General features: G+C 41.9%; 1 protein-coding gene across 4 annotated transcripts in view; it reads left to right on the forward strand.

The window, feature by feature from the left end:
* The window catches only part of TIAM1 (TIAM Rac1 associated GEF 1), a 267,398-nt gene that overhangs the window by 167,099 nt on the left and 78,653 nt on the right, over window positions 1–21,646 (forward strand). For all 4 annotated transcript variants that reach the window (XM_039520731.1, XM_039520734.1, XM_039520732.1 and 1 more), the window contains 2 exons: window positions 2,169–3,145; window positions 18,353–18,800. In XM_039520731.1, the coding sequence (XP_039376665.1) occupies window positions 2,180–3,145; window positions 18,353–18,800 (1,414 nt within the window). In that variant the 5' untranslated portion in view covers window positions 2,169–2,179. The remainder of the gene's footprint in view (window positions 1–2,168; window positions 3,146–18,352; window positions 18,801–21,646) is intronic.

A 21,646-nucleotide genomic window follows, 5' to 3' on the forward strand; every position in this document is an offset into this window, starting at 1 on the left:
TGTCAAAATAAGATTTAAAAAAAATGATTTTTTTTAATGCTTTGGTCATGTAACTCACACATTGGAATCCGAGTTACTGTTGTTATTTCTTATTCTACATATACTGAAAAACGGTGATATAGTATCTTACATACTAAAAATAACCCAAAGAAAACTAAATACAATGGTATATTTAATGATTGTTGAGGCTTTAAAACTTATAGAAGCAAAATAATGGTCTAAAGCTTGTCTAGATGTAATGAAGCACACACCTAGGACTGACTTTTTTGAAGGCTTTTATTAGGGATCTTCAGCCCTGTTTCTTAAAGCATTGTGCAGGTATTTAGCTGCAAATTTCCCCTTAGTCAGCAGGAGTCCTGTTGTTACAACTCTAGGTACGACTTTGAAAAGTGACCTGTAATGTTATTATCAAGTAACCTTGTCACGGTTGTTAGGCCTAGAAATTGACCTGCTTTCCTTGTGACTCCCTGACAGCACACCAGAGCATGTTCCCTCTGAGAGGGGATGGCTTGGAAGCACCAGTTTGCAGGATTCTGGGAACATTAGTGTCCTCTTTTTTCTCTTTCCTGGTGCAAGGATTGGCTTAATTTTTTTTTCAATCATTAGAATGAGTTTTGGGCCTCAATGAGGATCTCCTTAGAACAGAGCTTGTAGAATGTGTTGCTCTGCAGAGTTGCATTTTGATGCCTTGGGTGCCAATACTGGTGTTGATAATTACAAATGTGACTCCATTAGATTTTTGTTTTCAATAATATATGATGTTGCTCAAAGAGTAGAAATACAGAATCTCTCCCCTTTAACCATCCTCTGGTAGGAACCTAAATATACATAATTTTCTGTTCTTTTAGTGTAGATCAGGGGTAGGCAACCTATGACACACGTGCCAAAGGCGGCACGTGAGCTGATTTTCAGTGGCACTCACACTACCCGGGTCCTGACCACCGGTCCGGGGGGGGGGGGGGGGAGGGGGCTCTGCATTTTAATTTAATTTTAAATAAAGCTTCTTAAACATTTTAAAAACCTTATTTACTTTACATACAACAATAGTTTAGTTATATATTATAGACTTACAGGAAGAGACCTTCTAAAAACATATGATTGGCACATGAAACCTTAAATTAGAGTGAATAAATGAAGACTCGGCACCCCACTTCTGAAAGGTTGCCGACCCCTGGTGTAGAGCATAGGTTCTGACCCAGGGGGTCATGAACCGGTATTAGGAGGGTGCAACCACCCTGCAATTCCATATTGCTAAATGAGGGAGTCCTGCTTCAGTGAGAGGGGATTCTGGTATAGAAATGAGACGTTAATTTTTACAGTTTACATTATTGGCCAATGTTGCATTGAGGATTAACTGATTTTAATAGATTTAACTGATGTGTGTAAAACTGCGATTACCAATTTACTTTCATTATAAATTGGCTCACACTCAAAGCCACATTCAGGGCCAGGTTCTCCTCTGATCTACAGTGATGCAACCCCTGGATTCAGTGAGTTACTCTTGGATTATATCAGGGTAACTGAGGCCCTGGGTTCATACCTTGGAAAATTTCACTGGATTGTATTTGAGTTCACAAGTGATGTTGCAAACTGATTACATTTTATTATTGATCATCACTGTTAAAATAATTCTTGTTAGTTGCAACACATGTTTCAGCAGATGTACATAGATCAGTGGTTCCCAAACTTGTTCCACCGCTTGTGCAGGGAAAGCACCTGGTGGGCCGGGCCGGTTTGTTTACCTGCCGCGTCCGCAGGTCCAGCCGATCGTGGCTCCCAGGGCCCGGAGCAGCTGGAAGCGGTGCAGGCCGAGGGACATACTGGCTGCTGCTTCTAGCAGCTCCCATTGGCCTGGAGCAGCGAACCGCGGCCAGTGGGAGCCGCGATCTGCCAGACCTGCGGACGCGGCAGGTACACAAATGGGCCCAGCCTGCCAGGGGCTTTCCCTGCACAAGCGACAGAACAAGTTTGGGAACCACTGACATAGATCATAGATACATGACAACATGTATCTTTTAGCACTACTTCTGGATGAGAGAGTCTAGATTCCTTTTAAGAAACAATCTCTTTCCTTTGTACAATCCATGAGAGCTACTGACAGGCATATTGTATATATGGATACATATATTAGTTGAAAGTTTAATATTTCCTGTTCTTTAATCTTGCAGACCTTAAAACCATGGGAAACGCGGAAAGCCAAAATGTAGAGCATGCATTGTATGGAGACAAGCACGCCAGCCTGGGACGGAAGCACACATCACGCTCACTTCGCCTTTCAAATAAAACTTCTCGACGGACCAGGCATGCTTCTTCAGGGAAGGTTATCCACAGGAACTCAGAAGTGAGCACCCGATCTAGCAGTACTCCTAGCATCCCCCAGTCACTGGCAGAAAATGGCCTGGAGCCTTTTAACCAAGAAGCCAATTTAGAGGACTTTGGAAGCCCCATTTGGGTGGACAGAGTGGATATGGGCTTAAGGCCTGTTTCTTACCACACCGATTCTTCTGTTACTCCTAGTGTGGACAGCAGCACAGTTCTCACGGCAGCCTCAGTGCAGAGCATGCCAGACACAGAAGAAAGCAGACTTTATGGGGATGACACTACATTTTTGGCCGAAGATGGCAGACAGCATCGATATTCAACAAACGGGACAACTTTCATGGAAACTGCAAGCTTCAAGAAAAAGCGTTCGAAATCTGCAGATATCTGGCGGGAGGATAGCTTGGAATTTTCGCTCTCTGACCTCAGCCAAGAACATTTAACAAGCAATGAAGAAATCTTAGGTTCAGCTGAGGAGAAGGATGGTGAGGGGATGCGAGGCACAGAAGCAAGCAACAGTCCCCAGCAGCTGGTCACCTGCCAACGTGCCAATTCTATGAGTGACTTGTATTCTCCCAAGAACTCAGGTGCTACAATAAATGGAGGCCCACGAAATACCTTTGGGGCTTATTGTCGGAACTTAGTGTCTGATATTCCAGATATTGGAAACCATAAGATGGTGTCAGCTACAGCAGAGGATACTCCTTCCTACAGTAATTACAATACACTCCCCTGTAGAAAATCTCATTGCCTTTCAGAAGGTGCCACCAACTTACAAATCAGCCACAGCAATAGCATGCAAGGCCGAAGGGCAAAAACTGCTCAGGTAATGCAGTTTTACTCTATTCCATTTAAACTTTTTGAAACTCTTTTTTAAGTACATGAATTTGCTAAACAGAAACAATGTTCTTTATTTAGATCACGATCACAGATGTTTCAAGTAGACTGTGGTATATTGGCAGCTCGATGTATGTTCTGTTTCCCTCCAGGGGGGAGTGGAACAAGTGCCTTCAGGAATGGGTGTACTTTCATGAATGGTCTGTTCATAACTCATAGCTCCATTTCAATCATGGGGGGTGGGGAAGATGGGCGGTTTCCACTCCTTCGAGTCATTTCTCGGTGGGAAGGAGAAATCTGCAGTTTGCAGAGAGATAGGAAGATTATTCTGTTTATTTGGTGGTGCTTTTAGGGTTTCTGGTCAGAGCTTGGTCTCTTACCATTCCTCTCATGGAACTCAAGTGCATCATCCCCATGTCGCACTTTAGCTATAATAGCCAGGAGCAAAAGAGGATCCTTAGGTCCATCCCACCCTTCCATGTTCCAATGCTGCTTCCAAGCCTCTCACCAGCCTGATGGGAAGTACTGAGAATTCACCCTTGCCCCCTCCCCAACCCCCATCCATCAAAATTGCCCCTTGGATTGAAGCTCCCCCTCTACTTCCATTGATCTAAATGCCTGAATTTCATACCCTGCAAAACATCACTCAGAAAACAGTGCTCTTCAATGGGAAGAGGTTGGGAGTCCTGGGAGCACTTGGTCTGCTTGTACTCATCTATCAGGGATTGAAAAAGGAGGGGGAATAGTCACTGCACCAGCCAAGGAAGAGGGTGGTGGAGGAAGCGCAGATCCCCCAAGCCAGGGAGAGCACAAGATACAGAGCTGTGCACTGTCCCCCCACACCCGATTCCTTTAACCCGTGGATCAGAGTTTTGGTTTGGCTCTTTATTGTGCTTGTTGTGTTGTTCTGTTTGAATGTTTCACTGTGTTAGCTGTGACACATCTGCTTGAGTTACGTTGCATTGGCCTGTGCTGCATACAGCAGCACATTGCATGTGGTAAATAGCACAGTATCCCTTACAAAAATAGAAGTAATGCAGCATCAGTGCCATGCATGTGCCATATGCAGCCATTGCAGGTGAAACATATTTGAATGCAGAGTGCATTTGGCACGCTGGCCCTTCTTTGAGGGGTGGCATGACTCCAAAATAGAAGGTTGATTATAATGTCTTCCCTGCTATGTATTTGCTGTCTGTGGGCATTGGATTGGAAGCAGAGCCAGTAGACAGAAACAGAACAGTCTGAGAAGAGCCTGACCAAATGGGTCAAGCTTTGCTCTAGATGACATGCTTTGGTGACTACCCTGATTTTACTATATGTTTTAATTTCAGTATGTATGTGGCACAGAGCACTCTTCACATCTTGTGACCTAGGGGGGAAAAAAAAGCACTTTGAATGAGTGTGGGAGACTGACAGATTTGCATCCTGATGCTGAACTGAGCTTTTGGCAGCACACCACTTCAAGGGAGATTAGATCTGACAGCAATAGCCAGGCGGGTCACAGTATACTGCAGTGTAGGTGTTGGGATCTGTTAACATGATGGGTCAATGAGAGGGCCACTAGAACGTGAAATGAACCCCAACCGAGTGACTGAAGGAAGGGCATCGGTTGGCACTAACCTGCAGAAGGTGACTGGAGGTGGGTTGTTGGATTAGCTGAAGATGTACTGCTTCTAAATATAAACATGACGTTCTAAAACAGATGCTGCAGCTTCTCACAGCAGAAGCTTTGTACTTCAATATAAGCTCTAGATTTTTGGAGGCATTTTTTGTAATATCAGCACAGAAACTCTTCACATTCTCAACAAGGCTATTAAAGATAGCACCAGATGAAAAAACAACAACAGGAAGCAAGAAACAGGTTGCCATTTAGGAATAATAAACAAAGCATTTTCTATTCATCCAAAGAAAATTGTTAGGTTCAACTTCTGCCTTACAGTTCTCTTCAGAGTGTATTTGAAAAGGAAAGCGACGCAGTTGGTAAATGCTGAAATATTTTTTCTCCCCAATGTTTATCATGCCATTAGAATATCCCCTTGAGGTACCTGATGAAAGTAATGCATTTGAGTCTCATTTCACTGGACGTAGCCTGTGACATCACGTCAGTAGCTTGTACCACTAGACAGATCTCTTCCAATTTCAGACTATTGATCTAAAGAGACTCAGCAGCAATTATTTCAATAAATAAACTAAAATAAACAAAATTAAAAATCTGAAAGGGTTGGCATACCCTCCAGGACCCTAACCCCAACAGCATGCAGTAAAGCTAAGGTTTATTTTTAGCAATAATCTTTGTTAGTCCAGACTTGTCTGTGGTGAGACCAGGAAAGAGGTTTTAATATGTTGCTTTATTTATAAAATACAGCAAAAAGGAAACCGCAATGGAATATAAAATGAAAGAGCTACTTCCTTGGTGAGTCTGATGAGATAGCTTTGGGGGATGGAGGGAAAGGAGAATTGTGGAAACACTAGGAATCTATGAATCAGAGGACCTTTTATGGCCCCCATTACTGTTGTATCTGAGTGCCGCACACAATCTGTAGTGTATTTATCCTCACCATGCCATTGTGAGGTAGGGTAGTGCTAGTGCTGTCATTCCTGTGGTACAGGTGGGGAACTGAAGCCCAGCAAGACTGAGAGATTTGTCCAAAGTCACACAGGAAACGTGGAGGAATAGGGAGTTGAACCCAGGTTTCCTAAGTCCGTGCCTTAACCACCGGACCCTCCTTTCTGTCAGGTTTTTTGCATTATAATTGCATAAGTCTTAGCACATTTTTCAGAGACTCCGTTTTCAGACACTTGCAGGTTTTCCATTCTCACCTGATTTTATGATAACGGTGCCCAAACTCATAAGGTCCTGAAAGACTTTGGCAGGAAGCTCTTGTGAACACCCCAAACTCCCCAAGAGATCACTAGGAGTTGGAGATGCTGAGCACATGAGGGCTGAATTCTGCCATTGTTATGCATGCACATCTCCTACTGCATGTACGTTGGCAAAGTTTACTCTTAATTTTTAACATAATCCAAGTTTTCAAAAGTGGCTGGTGATTTTTGTGAAACTCTGTTTTGGGGTGTTCATCCTGAGACATCTTAAAGGAGCCTGTTTTTCGAAAAGTGTTGAGCACTGTTGTCTGAAAATCATATTGCTTTAAGGCATCTCAAAACAACCGAGGCGCCTAAGATCATTTTTTAAAAAGCAAAGCCATATATTTTTCAGGCTAACACTTGAGTCACAAGTTCTTTTGCTACGCCTGGCAACAATTATGTTTTTGTGAAATGTGAATAGGATCTCTTTATCTGCCTCTTATTTCAGGAGAGAATAAACAAATTAAATGAATTTTTTTCAGTTTCTAGCAAAAGAAACAAAAGGTCAAACCTTAAAATTGAAACGTGGGAGTCACTTTTCTTTAATTGGGAGCTAGAACCTTTCAGCACTGGAGAGACAATTAGTTTCAATACGTACAAGCAATTAATTTTCAGAAAGTGGCTTTGGGGCACCCACACAGTAGTTCTATTTTTCCTTAACATTATAGGTTCAGTTCTGCTGAATCAAGACTTCCAGCAGAGCTCTGCTGAGATCCTACTGGGCTTTTGGAACTGATGTGATGTAGGTGGAAAAAGCTTACTTGGTTGGTATTGTCACCCATTTCTGCTTACAGGAAGGCAAATTGCTGTTGTACACAGCTTATATCCCATTTGTCCCTCCTTCTACCCCGCTCCCCCGAGTTTCAACTGAAGTTTTTGAGAACCCCCAGAGTGTTAGGTTTGGGTTTTTTTTGTTTTTTTTTTTTACTGAAATCCAAATTGAATGGAGCAATTATGTTGTGTCCAGCCTGTATGTAAACATCTGCTGAGATTAGAACTACTTTTTTGGACCTGTTTTAGGCAGATGGTCTCTCCCTCCTTCCTTTTGTGGATTTTCATCCAGAATATTAATCTTGTGATCAATAGTTCATTCACTATTGATAGCCCTTATAAATATCCCTGAAGTATAATTAGGGAGAGGAAGCAATTACCTTGAGATATGGTTTTTGTACCATCTCCAATGTGTCCCCTCTACCTGATCACCATATAAAATTTGTAGTGATACTTTAGATTGAAAAATATAAATGTTGTGGGGGATGGTGGTTGGCAGCCAGTGACCACTGAAGTCTCTGGTAAACCTGAGGACTTCCTACACTGATGTTGGGTATTTGGTTTCAGATGAGACCCCGGGTGCTCTCAGTTTCCAGGCTGAGGTTATGTCTACACTACACAGCTTTTTGCGACATGACTGTGTTGCTATAGCCGTGCTGCTAAAAGTCGTGCAATTTAGCCGCTGTTTGTCGGCTCTCCTGCTGACAAAAAACTTCTATCCCCAACAAGCGCTCTTGCCGACAACACGCCATTCACACTGGCACTTGTCACAGCATAACTTTTGTCTTTCAGAGAGTGGTGGGGTAACACCTGAAAGATGAAAGATTTGTCATTCAATTGCCAGTGTAGACATAGCCTGAGAGATAGTCAAGCCTCAATAAGAACGTAAGCTGTCTTTTTTTTTTTCCAGAAAGTGATCACCATTTGTCTGAAAACCATATATGGAGTATGGACTGACTGTTTCCATTTTTAAAAATGATAACTAATGGTCAGTAATCCAAGAGGTACTTATGGCCACATGTGGTAGCAGGATGGGTTTTTGTCCTCTTGTGACTGCTCCACAAAGAGGTTTATATATCTGTTACTGCTTACAGTTGATGGCATAGTCCTTAAGTTCAAGCAGTAGAGACTCATGCTTTTAACACTGAACGTTGTGCTTTCAAACACTCTGCTGGCCCAGGCTGGGCCATTTACGTAGGCATTGAGCTATTCCTTGACTCTAGGGAATAATAAGTCTCCTTTCAACATCTGTAGTGCATTGTTTGTTATAAAATTAAATAGGAAGAGAGTGAACAAATATCCCTCTTTAACCCCGTTGGACACTGAAAATTTCAGTGCTGAACCCAAACCTTGTTGGGTCTTGACACATTAAAAACCTTTTAGTCACTTTTGAAAATACCTTTGTTTACATTTTTAAGTCTCTGCAGGGATTCTGCTAATGGACTCTAAGCCATTTCTCTGTGGAAAAGTTGTAGAGAATGCAATAGGGATGAAACCAGTTGGATTCGATACAAATTAAATCGGGCTGTATAGAAATCACTATAAAAATAGTTTATTAGAGAATTATAGCTGTCCTATAGTTTTGTTTGTTTGTTTTTTGTACCATCCCATAGAATTCTGTGCCAGGTATCTAATTTTTCATTACATTCTATAGCATGGTTAAAAAGAAAAACTGTAGAAAGATTACAATTTTCTATTAAATCGTGTAATCCACAAAGGATATGTATACATCAGTTCATAGTCTAGTTTAATATTAGAAAGAAGATTCCAAACATATTCTTAGTCCAGCTGATGTCAAATGGGAGAACAGAAAACAGTTATAATTTAATGACACACAGTAAGGGAGAAGTATGTGAGAAGTGTAAGTTAGTGGCTTTCTCTCATCATTCTGTCCTACTATGTACCTTGCAATTTCAAATGCTGGCTGAGCAAAGTTCTGTGGTTAATTCTCATTCTGCAGAGTTTCTTCTTCGTTCATCCTAATGCCATTGCACAAAGGTCTCAGAAATATCCCTAACCATTCTCAGAATGAATGGGACTATATAATATGTTGGGTCTGACCATTTTAGATATTTTAAAGCAAACAACAGCCAGAGGCCGTTCCCAGCACACACTCATATGCCCATGTGCTACAGGAAGGATCTTGGGAAAGTTTTTTGGATCCTTGGGCAAACTTTGTAATATTCTTCTGAAAATTCTAGTGGATTCTTTTTCTCCCTTTGTTCAAAGTTAGTAGAAAGAAAATCAACAGCCGTACGATCTGATCTAGTTCCATTGTCATATTTTTTAACACTAGGACTGCGAACATTTATACATTTGAAGTACTTTTGCAATCCCAATAATTGTAATCTTGATAGGCTATATTGTATGCTTCTAGTTTCTAGGACTTCCATGTGAAAACCAGACAGTTGCCACAGCTGACCATCTGAGGGACTGCGCTTACTTAGCTGGATGTAATCTGCAATAGTGACACTCTGCACCTGAGTGTTTCTTCACTGAAACCTTTCTTTTCAGAATGCTTCAGTGTGTTATCCTATGACCTAGTTATCATCCAGCTTTGCAGACATTTTCCTGCCTTGTTCAGTTATGTAATTGTTCAGGTGAACTCCCAAATAACTTGCTTTGATTTTGATTTGTTTTTCTAGTTTACTTTTCTTTTTTTTTCTCCTCCGCCCCCTCAGTGACATTTTCAAGGAATTGACTTTTAATTAGAGTAAATAAATCTAACCCCGCGTTTTTACTTCATGGAGTTCGATGAAGCATTTTACTGTTTATTTAACTCCAGTTTGGTCACAATACCCTTGTGTTTTATGCTTAGCATTATTTCCTAATCGGAATTTTCTTCATTTGGGTGGACCACTGGGTTGTAAGAAAGGTGAGTTTTGAGGGGCTAGTTCAGCATGTCATCCACAAGCAAAAGGGTTAAGAGCCACAGCCCTCAAGAACTCTAAGATCTGGGTGTGGAGACTTTCTCTGCCGCTATTGACAGCAGAGAGAGGACTGTCTGTATGACTCTTTGAGGGTATAGAAAGACATTGTAATGTAGTCCTATGTAGAGAGCATTGCAAGAATCAGACTTTACTAGGTTACCGTCTTATTCTGCCACCTTTACTCATGTCCTGCTGAAATCAGTGCCGAAGCCATGAAAAGACCACTTGTACATAAGATCCCACGGTAATGCTCCACACTGCTACTGAAGAGTCTATTGTCCTGTTACTATGTGTTCCAGAATCTATGCTCTCATTTTTAAACAAGAAAAATTGTAGCCCATATATCTGCGAAGGAAAACTTCAGCATATGAGCGGAGTCTAACCTGATGGAGCAGTGTCCTCCCAAGTCTGCAAACAGCCTCAAACAATAGTGTTTAGCAAATGTGAGCTGCTCCAACTATCGCACTGGGGCTTGAATGCTGAAGCCGAGTAGAAGCAATTTGAATGTCAGCCTTATTAACTACTTCACTGCTGATCATTTTGCCAGAGATATTCAGCCAATGTGCTTATTAACATGGCTGGCGGCAATAGGCACCTGGTTGCTGTCGATTTTTGCTGAGGCAGGAAAAGGAGTTCAAGTCCCCCTGCCCACAATTTATAGACTAGGCCAATCCATCCCACAAGGGGAGCTGGGAAAGAGGATATGTGTCCACTTGCCATTCTCAACTGCTTTGTGGGTGCACAAAACAGCAAACCACTTCCTACGCTTTCCTGGGGCAGAAATCCCCACTGTCTCTTACCCAGCTGTCAAAACATCCAGCTTCCCCACTGACAGCCCTTCCCCGCTGTTATGCGTTGTCAGTACAATATTCTGCAGCATGCTGAAAGGGGAGAATGGGGGGAGAGGGGGCAGTGAAACATAAATTGAATTGACTGAAAAAATAAACATTGCAAGGAATATTGTACTGACTGTTATGCTTTCCATATTTAGTTCAATAAAAATCTCCATTTTTTAATTCAGCAGAACTGGCCTCAAAAGTTTTCATTTGCCTCACCTGCATATAACAGAAACCAGGGTGGCTTGCTGCAGAATTTAGGTCCAGCCGAGTCCTTGGTTATATCTTGGCCTTGATTATATCTTGTCATCCCTTCTATTCAATGTGTATACAAGGCAATTGGGAGAGAGGGGAACACATATAGCTGTAACGTCAGGGAGCCATAATCTAATGATGATCAGCTGTACCACTCCTCTACACTGAATCCATATCCTACCGTCTTTCCGCTCTGCCAGGCTATGACCAAGACTGGACAGAATCCACCTGACTGTAACTCAACCCTGTCAAGATACAAGTCGTGTTTGTTGGTATGGAAAGAATCTAGAGGAGTAGGCTAATATCTAGTTATCTGAAGATTCTTTCAAGGAAAGAAAAAAAGTGCCATCCTACTGAATCATTTCAGACAGCATCAATAGGATCAGATTTGTAATGCCATCTTTCAAATTTTGCAATTTCTAATTTTGTAATTTCTGAAGCACTATTGCACAAGCACATGGTATTTGATGCACAAGAATGAAGGTCCAGAGCTTCTCTTAGGGTTCGTCTATACTACCTGCCGGATCGGCAGGTGGTGTTCGATGGATCAGGGATCGATTTATCGTGTCTCGTCTGGACGCGATAAATCGATACGCTAATCGATGCCCGTACTCCACCTCGGCAGTAGGAGTAAGCAGAGTTGATGGGGGCGCCGCGGCAGTCGACTCGCTGCCGTGAGGACAGCCAGGTAAGTTGAACTAAGATACTTTGACTTCAGCTACGCTATGCGTATCTTAGTTCGAACCCCACCCCCCTAGTGTAGACCAGCCCTTAGATGTCAGCATATGTAAACTACTGGAATTTCCAAAGGCAACAGACGCAATAATTTTGTATCAGTGTGTAAAGCAAATGTAGCTTGTCACTATACCTCATTCTGTAGTACTTTATAGGGCACTTCCACAGAACATATACAAAGAAACCTTTATTTTGCCTTTCACTACCAAGTTTGATCTGTGGATGCCAATTTAATTCTTTTAAGCCTAGTAGATGTCACAGATCTACATATGTCTTCTGAACATTCTTCAGTATCAACTCCCAATTTTTGGTTGAGATGGTCTATCCAGTATTGTGATCTCATATTGCACTCATGTCAATGTCCTCTCAACTCTTAAGCAATTTATATAACATAAGCGTGATGCAGCTTGCTTTCCATTAGCTTTCAAGAAAGACTGTGTTCCTCCCAGTGTGGGTGACTCACAGGGATACCTTCAAGTTTCTCTATTGCTGCTTTAAAACATTTTCTCTAAGTCAGATAAGAATAAAATCCATAATTTACCTATAGTTTCTGAAAGATTTTGAGTCGTTTCCTGGCAAACACATCTTCTAAAATGTTGATTGCTTGCATGCCTCAAGTTTCTCGACAATGGATTTTTTATTCATTTGGAGGGCAGGATTATGCTACAGTGGGGCTTGAGCAAAGCAACACGAGCAAACCAATAGAACCATTAGCAATTAAAATTCAACAGTACCCTAAAATTGCACATAACTTGTTAGAGGCATTAATTTGGCAAGCACCAGAGAAAGATGTAAAATGGAATGGGTGCCCAATAAAACGGAGAGGGTGCCCTTATGACCTAATGATAATCTTCTGTCTAGCGCTAAGGTGTATCATCATCTGGTGCCCTCTGTTTTACTGGGCACCCATTCCATTTTAATATCTTTGCCTGGTGCTTGCCAAATTTTTAGGGTACCGTTGAATTTTAATTGCTAGTGGTTCTGTTGCTAAACACAAAGAGGAGTGGACACAATGGACACTTCTGGTGGGAGCCTCTTCAAAGAATGAAACCCTCCAACCAGTGCCCATTGAACTTGGTTCACTTGTAAAGAGTGATTCACATCCAAGTGAAGAAGGAATTGTTTAGGGATGTAAGAGTCGCCATACTGGATCAGACCGGCAGTACTTCTGTCCTTTCTTTGACGGGGCCAACATCAGCTGCTTCAGAAGAATGTGCAAGCAATCTTGCAGTAGGCAGTTAGAAAGATTTTTTCCTAATCCCCAGTAGTCTGAGGTTGACTTATTCTCTGAAACATGAGGCTTTATATGTCTTCTGAACAAATCAAGGATTTTCAAGAAATGTGGCCATGCTGTATGATCAAATGTATCTTTGGCATCTAATGAGTTTGCAGACACTACAGTATCTTGTTAACTTGCTTGCTTAACATTGTATAATAGCCCTATCATACTCTCTGCTCCCAGCTTACTTTATTTGAAACCTGATTCGTATGTATAGTATTACATAACTAGATTGCTAATATTTTCACTAAGTCTTGGTTTATCAGTGATATTGGTCTGTGTCTTTAACAAAGCAGTGATACTCTCACTTCATTATGCAGGGCTCTCATGAAGGTTATTCGTATTGTCTCTGCTAGGGAGTCTTCTTGCTGGTCTTCAATCAGCATTGGTAACAACAGCTAAACGTATATTTGATCTAACTGTAGATTTTAAAATTCTGTAGTGAATCTATCTGGCCATGCATCTCTTCACACCCCACCCCCTTAATAGACAACGCTATAGTCTGCGTAGCCTCTTCTAATTCAGTCTGGGTGTTTAAAACCAGTGTATCCTCCGATGTGAATGTAAGCAAGTACTTCCATCATCTTCTGCATCTGCAGATGCATGGAAGTTCTGGTAAAAGCCTTGGACTGTTAGGTTAATAGCTATTGACTTGCTAAGCAGAGTACTATTTTTATCCTAGATGGCCGCACTGCTCCTGCTGGATTCTGTTGTTTTCAATATATAGGCTAATAACTCTCCGGCCTTCTCTTCATGCTCCAAATAGCAAAAATTTAGTCAAAAGGGCAAACTCATAGATGTCTGTATTTGTTCGGTTCTTATTCTTTATGGATTAGAACCTGTTCTGGTTCTGAGATTTAAGACATGAACATTTGTTCCGTTGAGCTTCTTGATCTCTCTGCCGTCAAGAAGATAGCTTGCTCTCTTTCTCTGAGACAAAGCATATGTTCTTCCCCAGATCTGTAGGTAGGCAAAGAAAAGTGGAGAGGCGGTGGGATGGCAAAACAGATTTTGGCCCGAGTCTGCCAATGAACTTCCTGCATGTGGTTCCCCTGTGATTCTGCCTGGGTGCAGGTCTGCATCTGCTTAGAGGGAACCTAGCTGCAGGACTGAGAGCTTAAATTGGGGATTTCCCTGGCAAAGAGTAAACTATCAGGTGCCGTTCCTGCATTTTAGAAGATTTTAGACAAGGATTTTAGTCAGAACCTAAACAAACTCCAAGAGAAACAAAAAGAAGCCCTATAGTGGTATTTGTGTAGAGTTCTAGAATAAATTTGCCAGTGGCAAATTATACTCTGTTAAAACTGCAAAAAAACGTAGGCTCCAAAGGAACATGCAGTGTTCTCATCAGATACCTCTTACCTTTGGTAACGTGGTCAACACTTTGCTGGATCAGGCCCTAAGAGCAGTGGTGGGGGGTTTTTTTTTTTCCCTTCCAGTTACAAAGAATCTAGTCATGAGCTGGAAACATGAATTCCAGAGAGAACATAAAATCCCTATACAGTGTATGTCGTAACCTGTCAATTCCAAATCTGGTCCCTGGTAATTCCTTTTACCCAGGAATGAAATGTGCTTCTGTGCCTTAAGTGCTAACCTGTGATATTAGAATGCCTCTCTGGCCCTTCCTGTAACACAGTGGTCCCCAACGCACTGCCCGCGGGCGCCGTGGCACCTGCCGAGGCACTTATATGCACCTGCCTAGTGCCCAGCAGGGGAGAGAAGCCGCGGCCCCCGCCTGCCGGGGACAGAGAACTCCAAGGCTTGCAGGCTGCGGGCGCCGGTGTTCTCTGTCCCCGGCAGGCACCAGGCCGCGCCTTCTCTCCAGCTTCGAAGCCGGAGAGAAGCCGTGGCCCCACCCCTGCTGGGTACAGAGAACTCTGGGGCTGCAGGCACCGGTGTTCTTGGTCCCTGGCAGGTGTGGGGCCGCGGCATAAGCCGGAGAGAAACCGCGGCCCTGCGCCTGCCAGGGACAGAAAACTCCAGTCTGCAGGCTTCATTCTATGTTAAAGTAAGAATAATAAATATATTTGGACCAGCAGTTCAACAAAGTTTAACTTTTTAAAAATAAGATGAAAACTGTTTATGATATTTATTTTGTAAAAACTCCTTAATTTTTCTTACAGGTAGATAAAAAAGAGCAAATTCACATGGTAAGGTGAAAGAGTAATTGCCGAATAATTTAATTAATACCTTTTACATGTAAAATTACCCTTTTTAACTTATGGATTCATATATTATGTATATTAAATATGATGGTTTTTGTATTATTTAATGTACAAATACAAAATAAGCCTTGAAAAATTGTTGGCGCCCGCCACACTCTTCTGAAAACATGAATGTGCTACTGGCCACAAAAAGGTTGGGGACCACTGCTGTAACAGATCCAGAACTCTGATAGTCTCCCTTTAAGAGGACATTAGTGTCACCATAATTCTGGGTGTTAGGCTGGTGTTTGAGCAATTGTGAAAGAAATGTTGAGTATTCTTTAATAGAAGCATACAGGAGTGTCCTTTAATCTGTGTAATGCACAGCAGTCACCACATTTCTTGGCCAAAATTTTGAAACATGGGTGCCTAAAGTTTTATTATCTGTATTAGATGATCTGTCCAGTTGGAGCCATGGGTGCTCACCATTCAAGCCAAAATGTTAGTTTGGTGCCTAACTTTAATCACCCAAGTTGGACATTTTTTCTATTATTCCTTAATCAAAATCCATCTGTCCTTCTCCACTTGATACAGCGGACAACACGTTCAATCTCTAATTCTCCCCCTCCCCTCCCCACCCTCCCTGAAAATGCATAATAACCCTCAGTGACTTTCTGACTTTCTGCTGAACTCTTTAATTGAGACCCTGTTAGTGTGCAGATTATAACATTTCAAGGTGTCATTAGAAAATTTCATGTGACACTCTCAAACTGATTATAACCCTCTGATGGGAACCAGCAGACAGTACAGTATAAGGCCCGAAGGCAAAAAACCTGTCTGATGAATGCTCTTAACTTTACTAACCTATAGACCAATTGTCTTATACAGCAGACTGTTTAAGATACTCATCTCGCTAAATGTGACATTGTAATTCCTAAAGGCGAACGGTACTGGATGAATATCAACTGGCAACAAGTTTTGATCTATTCTCCCTTTTATGTATTTGGATTCTAATCCCCCTGCATGGCCAGAATCTCAAGGCTAGTCTACACTAAATACGCTACATCGGTGCAGCTGCACTATGTCTGGTGAAGACGCTGTGTGCTGGTAGGAGAGAGCTCTCCTGTCGACATAATAAATCCACCTCCATGAGAGGGGGTAGCTATGTCGGCGGGAGAAGCGCTTCCACCAACATAGCACTGTCAACACCGACGCTTAGGTCGATGTAAGTTACGTCGCTCATGGGGGTAATTTATTTATACTCCTGAGCAATGTAACTTATACCAAAGTAAGTGGTAGTGTAGACCTCAGTTTTTTAGAGGATCTTGGGGTGTTGGTGAGGAGATATTGAGGACAGGGTAGAATCCTAAAATCATTGAGTTGTAAGGAAGCTTTTTGAACCATCTAGTCTATTCCATGGATCACTGCACGGTTATGATTGTTGTACAATACTCCTGAGTGTAGATAATGTAGTTATGTGGAGCTTCTCATCTTGTCAGTGTTTTACAAACATCAGCTAACCGGTACAACATTCCTGAGAGGCATGCGGTATTATCCCCATTGACAGATGTGGGAATCAAGGCAGATCTTTTATGTGACTTGCTCGAGGACACACACTGAATCTGTGTCAGAGCTAGGATTAGGAATTCCGGAGTTCCTGGGTTTCAGTTCTGTGCTTCGACCACTACGATTATGCCTCTTTTTGAGAGAATTCTCATGGTCTGGTAAACAGAATATCAAGCACAGTTTTTATAAATGTTGCCAAGAGGGCAAATCATATTTCCATTACTCCCCTGCATTGATGGGTCTGTTTTAGTGACACTTCATTTAAAAACAAACACACACTATTTTGTATGTTTTAAATAAAAATTAGAGAAGCAATATATTTAGAATTAACTTTATACATACTACATGCATGAATACAAAGATTACTAGAAATCTAAATGTCTGTTAAATCATTACTTGAATCAAACAATTAACTAAATTTTCCTAAAATTAGAATATGCTTAAAAACTCAATTGATTTTTTTAACTTGTGCTACACAACAGTCTATGTCAAATTAGAAATTAGTTACTTATAAGAGTTACATACTTCTCTAAAAAAAAAATCCAACCAAGTGCAAAAGGTATTCATTGTTCCTTTTATAAATCTCCTGATTTGTATCCTTTAAGATATTTTCAGTCTGATTCAGCATGGAGGTGTTCCAGTTTTATACTAGTTTAAAGTCCACTGGGAGAGTTGGAATTGCATGGATGTGAAACTGGTGGAAATGCTGTGACTACCCCCCACACGTGTGGTATCTGACACACACAGAATTTTAGGAACTTAGATTAAGAATTTGTATTTTCCCTGCACCTTTCTGCATTTTGAGATGAGATGAGAAAATCAGTCTGTGACAGTCTATTGTAAATGGCTGGTTTCTCAGCAGCACTGGCTCTGATGTTTTCTAAGCATCCCCTTATTCTCTGTGTTGCAAGGAACTGGGGAGATTGATGGTTTCCAAAACAGGTGTATGGAACAGCACTAAATAAGATCCTGACCCTGAAAGCTGGTCTGTGCAGGAGGATCTCTGCACCCATATGGAATTCCATTTAAGTTAGTGCAGTGCTGTGTGGATGAAGGGGTACAATAGTCCAGAGCAGCTTGCAGGATTGGGGTCTAAGATGGTACTTTATTAATGAATGTATTGAAATCAAAACTGACCAGAAGAACTGGATTTACTGAGTGGGCGAGGAAGTAGTTATTCTTCTAAACAGCGCATGTAGACAGACTCACAAGTCTCTGTTGATATGTAACATTAATAAAGAACGAGTCCTTTCTTTCGGGGAGTGGTAGGAGTGGGAATGCCACAATTTTTAATATATATCCACCTACGGGAAAAGTACATCTTCAGTTATATAAATGTCAAGTAGCAATCATAGGATGCCTAAGAGAGAGTCTCAGTTGTAGGTGTAAATATACAATATCAGTGTTTTTCCTCTCTGAGACTTATGGGTGATGACTTCTTCCCCAGACATAGTCATTGTTTTTGCTGTCACATGCTTTCCTTCCTGAAAACTTGTTACCACCATTAACTTAGACTAGGGTAAACAATTTAAGTCCTTTCCCCTCTTTCTCCCAATTTACTCTGCTGGTGGGGCACATCCTAAAGCTGTATGGTCTTTCCTAAATTGTTGCCGGAAGCCTTGCTAAAATACCTATTCTTCCAGCCACTTGTCTTCACAGGGCAGATTGAAGGGACGTTCCAATGTCAAGCAAAGTAGGAATGTGAAGAAATTTGATACAATCAGGGAAACTTCAGGCTCTTTTAGCCTCTTCAAAGTGCCAGGGTAGGATGGTATATCAGCTACCTTCATATGATGTTTCCTTTTTTTTAATCAGGATGTGAATGCAGGTGAAGGGAGTGAATTTGCTGACAGTGGAATCGAGGGCGCAACCATCGATACAGACCTTCTCTCCAGACGTTCAAATGCTACAAACTCTAGCTATTCTCCAACGGCTAGTCGAGCTTTCATTGGCAGCGACAGCGGCAGCAGCTCTACGGGAGATGGGGTCCGTCAGGGAGTGTATGAGAACTTCCGAAGGGAGCTGGAAATGAGTACCACCAACAGCGAGAACTTGGAAGAAGCTGGTTCAACCCTGAGTGATGAGCAAAGCAGTGGTACCTTGAGTTCTCCAGGGCAGTCTGACATCCTCCTTACAGCTGGCCAGGGCACTGTACGGAAGGCTGGGGCTCTTGCAGTGAAAAATTTTCTGGTGCACAAAAAGAATAAGAAAGTGGAGTCAGCAACACGCAGAAAATGGAAACACTATTGGGTTTCCTTAAAAGGTATATCAGATAGAATGTCATTAATAATTTACATAGGCATCAAAAGGTCATCGAGGATGTAAATTAGCACAGAATTTGGCTTATGGCAGTGTTTCCCAAACTTGGGACGCCGCCGCTTGTGCAGGGAAAGCCCCTGGTGGGCCAGGCCGGTTTGTTTACCTGCCACGTCCGCAGGTCCAGCCAATCATGGCTCCCACTGGCCGCAGTTCGCTGCTCCAGGCCAATGGGGGCTGTGGGAAGCGGTGGCCAGTACGTCCCTCAGCCCGCGCCACTTCCAGCAGCTGCCATTGGCCTGGAGTAGCGGTCCGCCAAGTGTTTGGGAAACACTGGCCTATAGCATCAAAATCTAGAGGCCTTGATCTGATTTAATTTTTAAATGTTTTTATCAACGTGCAAAGTTCAGCTCTGATCCCTCAGTGAGCACCACTTGGGCACGTCTCTGTGCCAATATAGAGCTAACTGCAAAATTGGGGCCTTAAGGTGTAATTCTTTGTGTTTTCTATCCAAAACAAGTACCTGAGTGCTGCCTATTTATTTATGTGGCATTGACAGGTTTACAAATCCTTGCCATGTAACTGTTGGAATCAAAACAATAATCATTACAACAGTGAGCTTTTGTTTGAAGAGACATTATACAGGAATATAAACATCAGAGCTGTGTTTAACAGGGTGCTCCCATATTACAGAGTGAGCATCATTACAACACGGAAGCCATGTTGTTTCTAGTGATTTTATTAAATTGAGTAAAATTTCTGATTACACATTTAATAGACAAGGCACGTCTATCAAATGGTAATATGAATGCTTCTTTTATGCTTGTTTAAAAAAAGAAGTGACGAAACAAAAATTTACGCCAGTATCACTCTTACCAAAGCCACTGGAAAATATTGCAAAATTAGTAGGGAAGTAGCAGAGAATGTTCTTGATTTTCTTTGGGAATTTTTTTAATGGTCACTCACTCACTCACAATTGCGGTATGTGCTTTTGTCAAAATTAAGTTGCTGTGCTGCTTCTAAGGCAGAGTCTGCACTATGCTTAAAACCGTGCTGGCAACCTTTGGATCTAGCATGGCTTCCCTGGCCAGCGTGCACATTTCTCTGAAAAGCATGTTTATAAAAGTGTTATAAACGAAATCCCTGTCTGCTGTGATCATGGAGTTGGTGCTAGCACTGTGCTAGTACCCACCCTGCGACAGCTGCCATTCAGGGGTAAGCTCTTTGGGACAAGGACTGTGTCTTTGTGTGTGTTTGTACAGTGCCTAGCACAATGGGGTGCCGATCCTGACTGAGGGTTCTGCGTGCTGTGAGAATATAAATAATTATAGTACAATTTTAGCTCGTAGTATGGACAAGGCCTTGAATAGTATGAACAGGAGCAGCAGTGTGGCCTAGTGGATGGGGCATTGGACTGGGACTCAGAAGACTTTGGTTCTATTTCTGGTTCACACACCTGCTTTGTGACCTTTGGAAAGACCTCTGCGAGCCTTTTTCTCCTGCTGCCATTTGTCCGTCCTGACCAGATTGTAAGCTCTTCGGGGCAGGGGCTCTCTCCCTGTGTGTTTATACAGCTCCTAGCACTGTGCGGTGGGGATCTCAGGTGGGGCCTCTAGGTACTGCTATAATGCAAATAAATAATAACAATAGTAAAGAAACAGGCACACTAGGTTAAAATTGGATCTGTAAGTAGCCTCCTGAGAATCTCTGCGCAAGCATCTTAAACTGCGAAGTGGAGAAACCAAGCTCATATTTGGACTCAGTCATCCATTTCCCAGCTCCGTAAGAGTCTGTGTACACTTTGAGTAGAATTGTCAGGGGACCGGTAACAACACAGCTCTATTCCATAATGTAGATAGGACTACCAAAGGTTTTTGCGTGGCAAAGTCTTGTGTGCTGTGGAAGCAGGGAAAGAATTAAGAACTGAGTTTTTCTCCGACAGTACAAAATGGAACCATGTTTTAACCAGGTCAAGGGGAAAACCAGGTTGTAACTAGGTTCCCTGACATAGTTTTGCTTTTTTTATGTTGACTGACCCTTAGAGATTAGCCTTGGAAAGGTACCTGCTGAGCTCCAGGGATGAAGAATAGGTTCTGATTCCACAACTCTTGCCAGGTGGCATGTACCAGTGTTTGTAGCAGCAATTTAAAAACAAATTGTGAGTGCCAGCCCTTCATTGCAATTGTTACAGGGGTTGGGGGAATAAAAGAAGAGAAATTCCACGGCTGAGGGAGCAGAGAGAACCCCTAATCTCCTTCTTGCTGAGGCAGTGTGAAAGGAAAGGCTGGCTGTGAAGAATTGGTAAACAAAGAGCCATCTGGGAGGGGAGAAAAAGGGGAAGGATGAGCATAAAGGCAATGGTACGTTAAAGTGCCTTGTCTCAAGTCAAATGTTTGTGTCTTAGATTGCTGTGGCTTAATAAGGTCGCATTTAAACTAAGCTTTGAAGTTAACAGCTGCTAGTGTTTGGCTGCAAATAGTTTTCTGCAATGTTGGGTTAAAGGGGTAACCATGCATGTTTCCATTCTGACCACTATTTTCAACAGAAAAAGCTAGAGATTACATTATTAAATTAAACTGTTTATATAATATTGAATAATCGCAGAAATTGCAGAGATCCTAGAGTTACAGACTAACTATATTTTGCCTGAAAATTGTAAAGATTAATTTATAGTCTGTCTTCACCTAGAATGCACAGGGATATTTTTCCCCGTGTTGATAACACATTGATCAATAGCTAACACATTGCAGGGGAACAAGGTTTTTTTGTTTTTGTTCATTAATTTTTTTTCAGTGGGGATAACTCAATCCAATCTATTTTTTCACTTACTCATCGGGATTCAGTCATGAAAAA

This window comes from Mauremys reevesii, linkage group 1 (assembly GCF_016161935.1).
Source record: "Mauremys reevesii isolate NIE-2019 linkage group 1, ASM1616193v1, whole genome shotgun sequence".
NCBI classification, from domain to species: domain Eukaryota; kingdom Metazoa; phylum Chordata; order Testudines; family Geoemydidae; genus Mauremys; species Mauremys reevesii.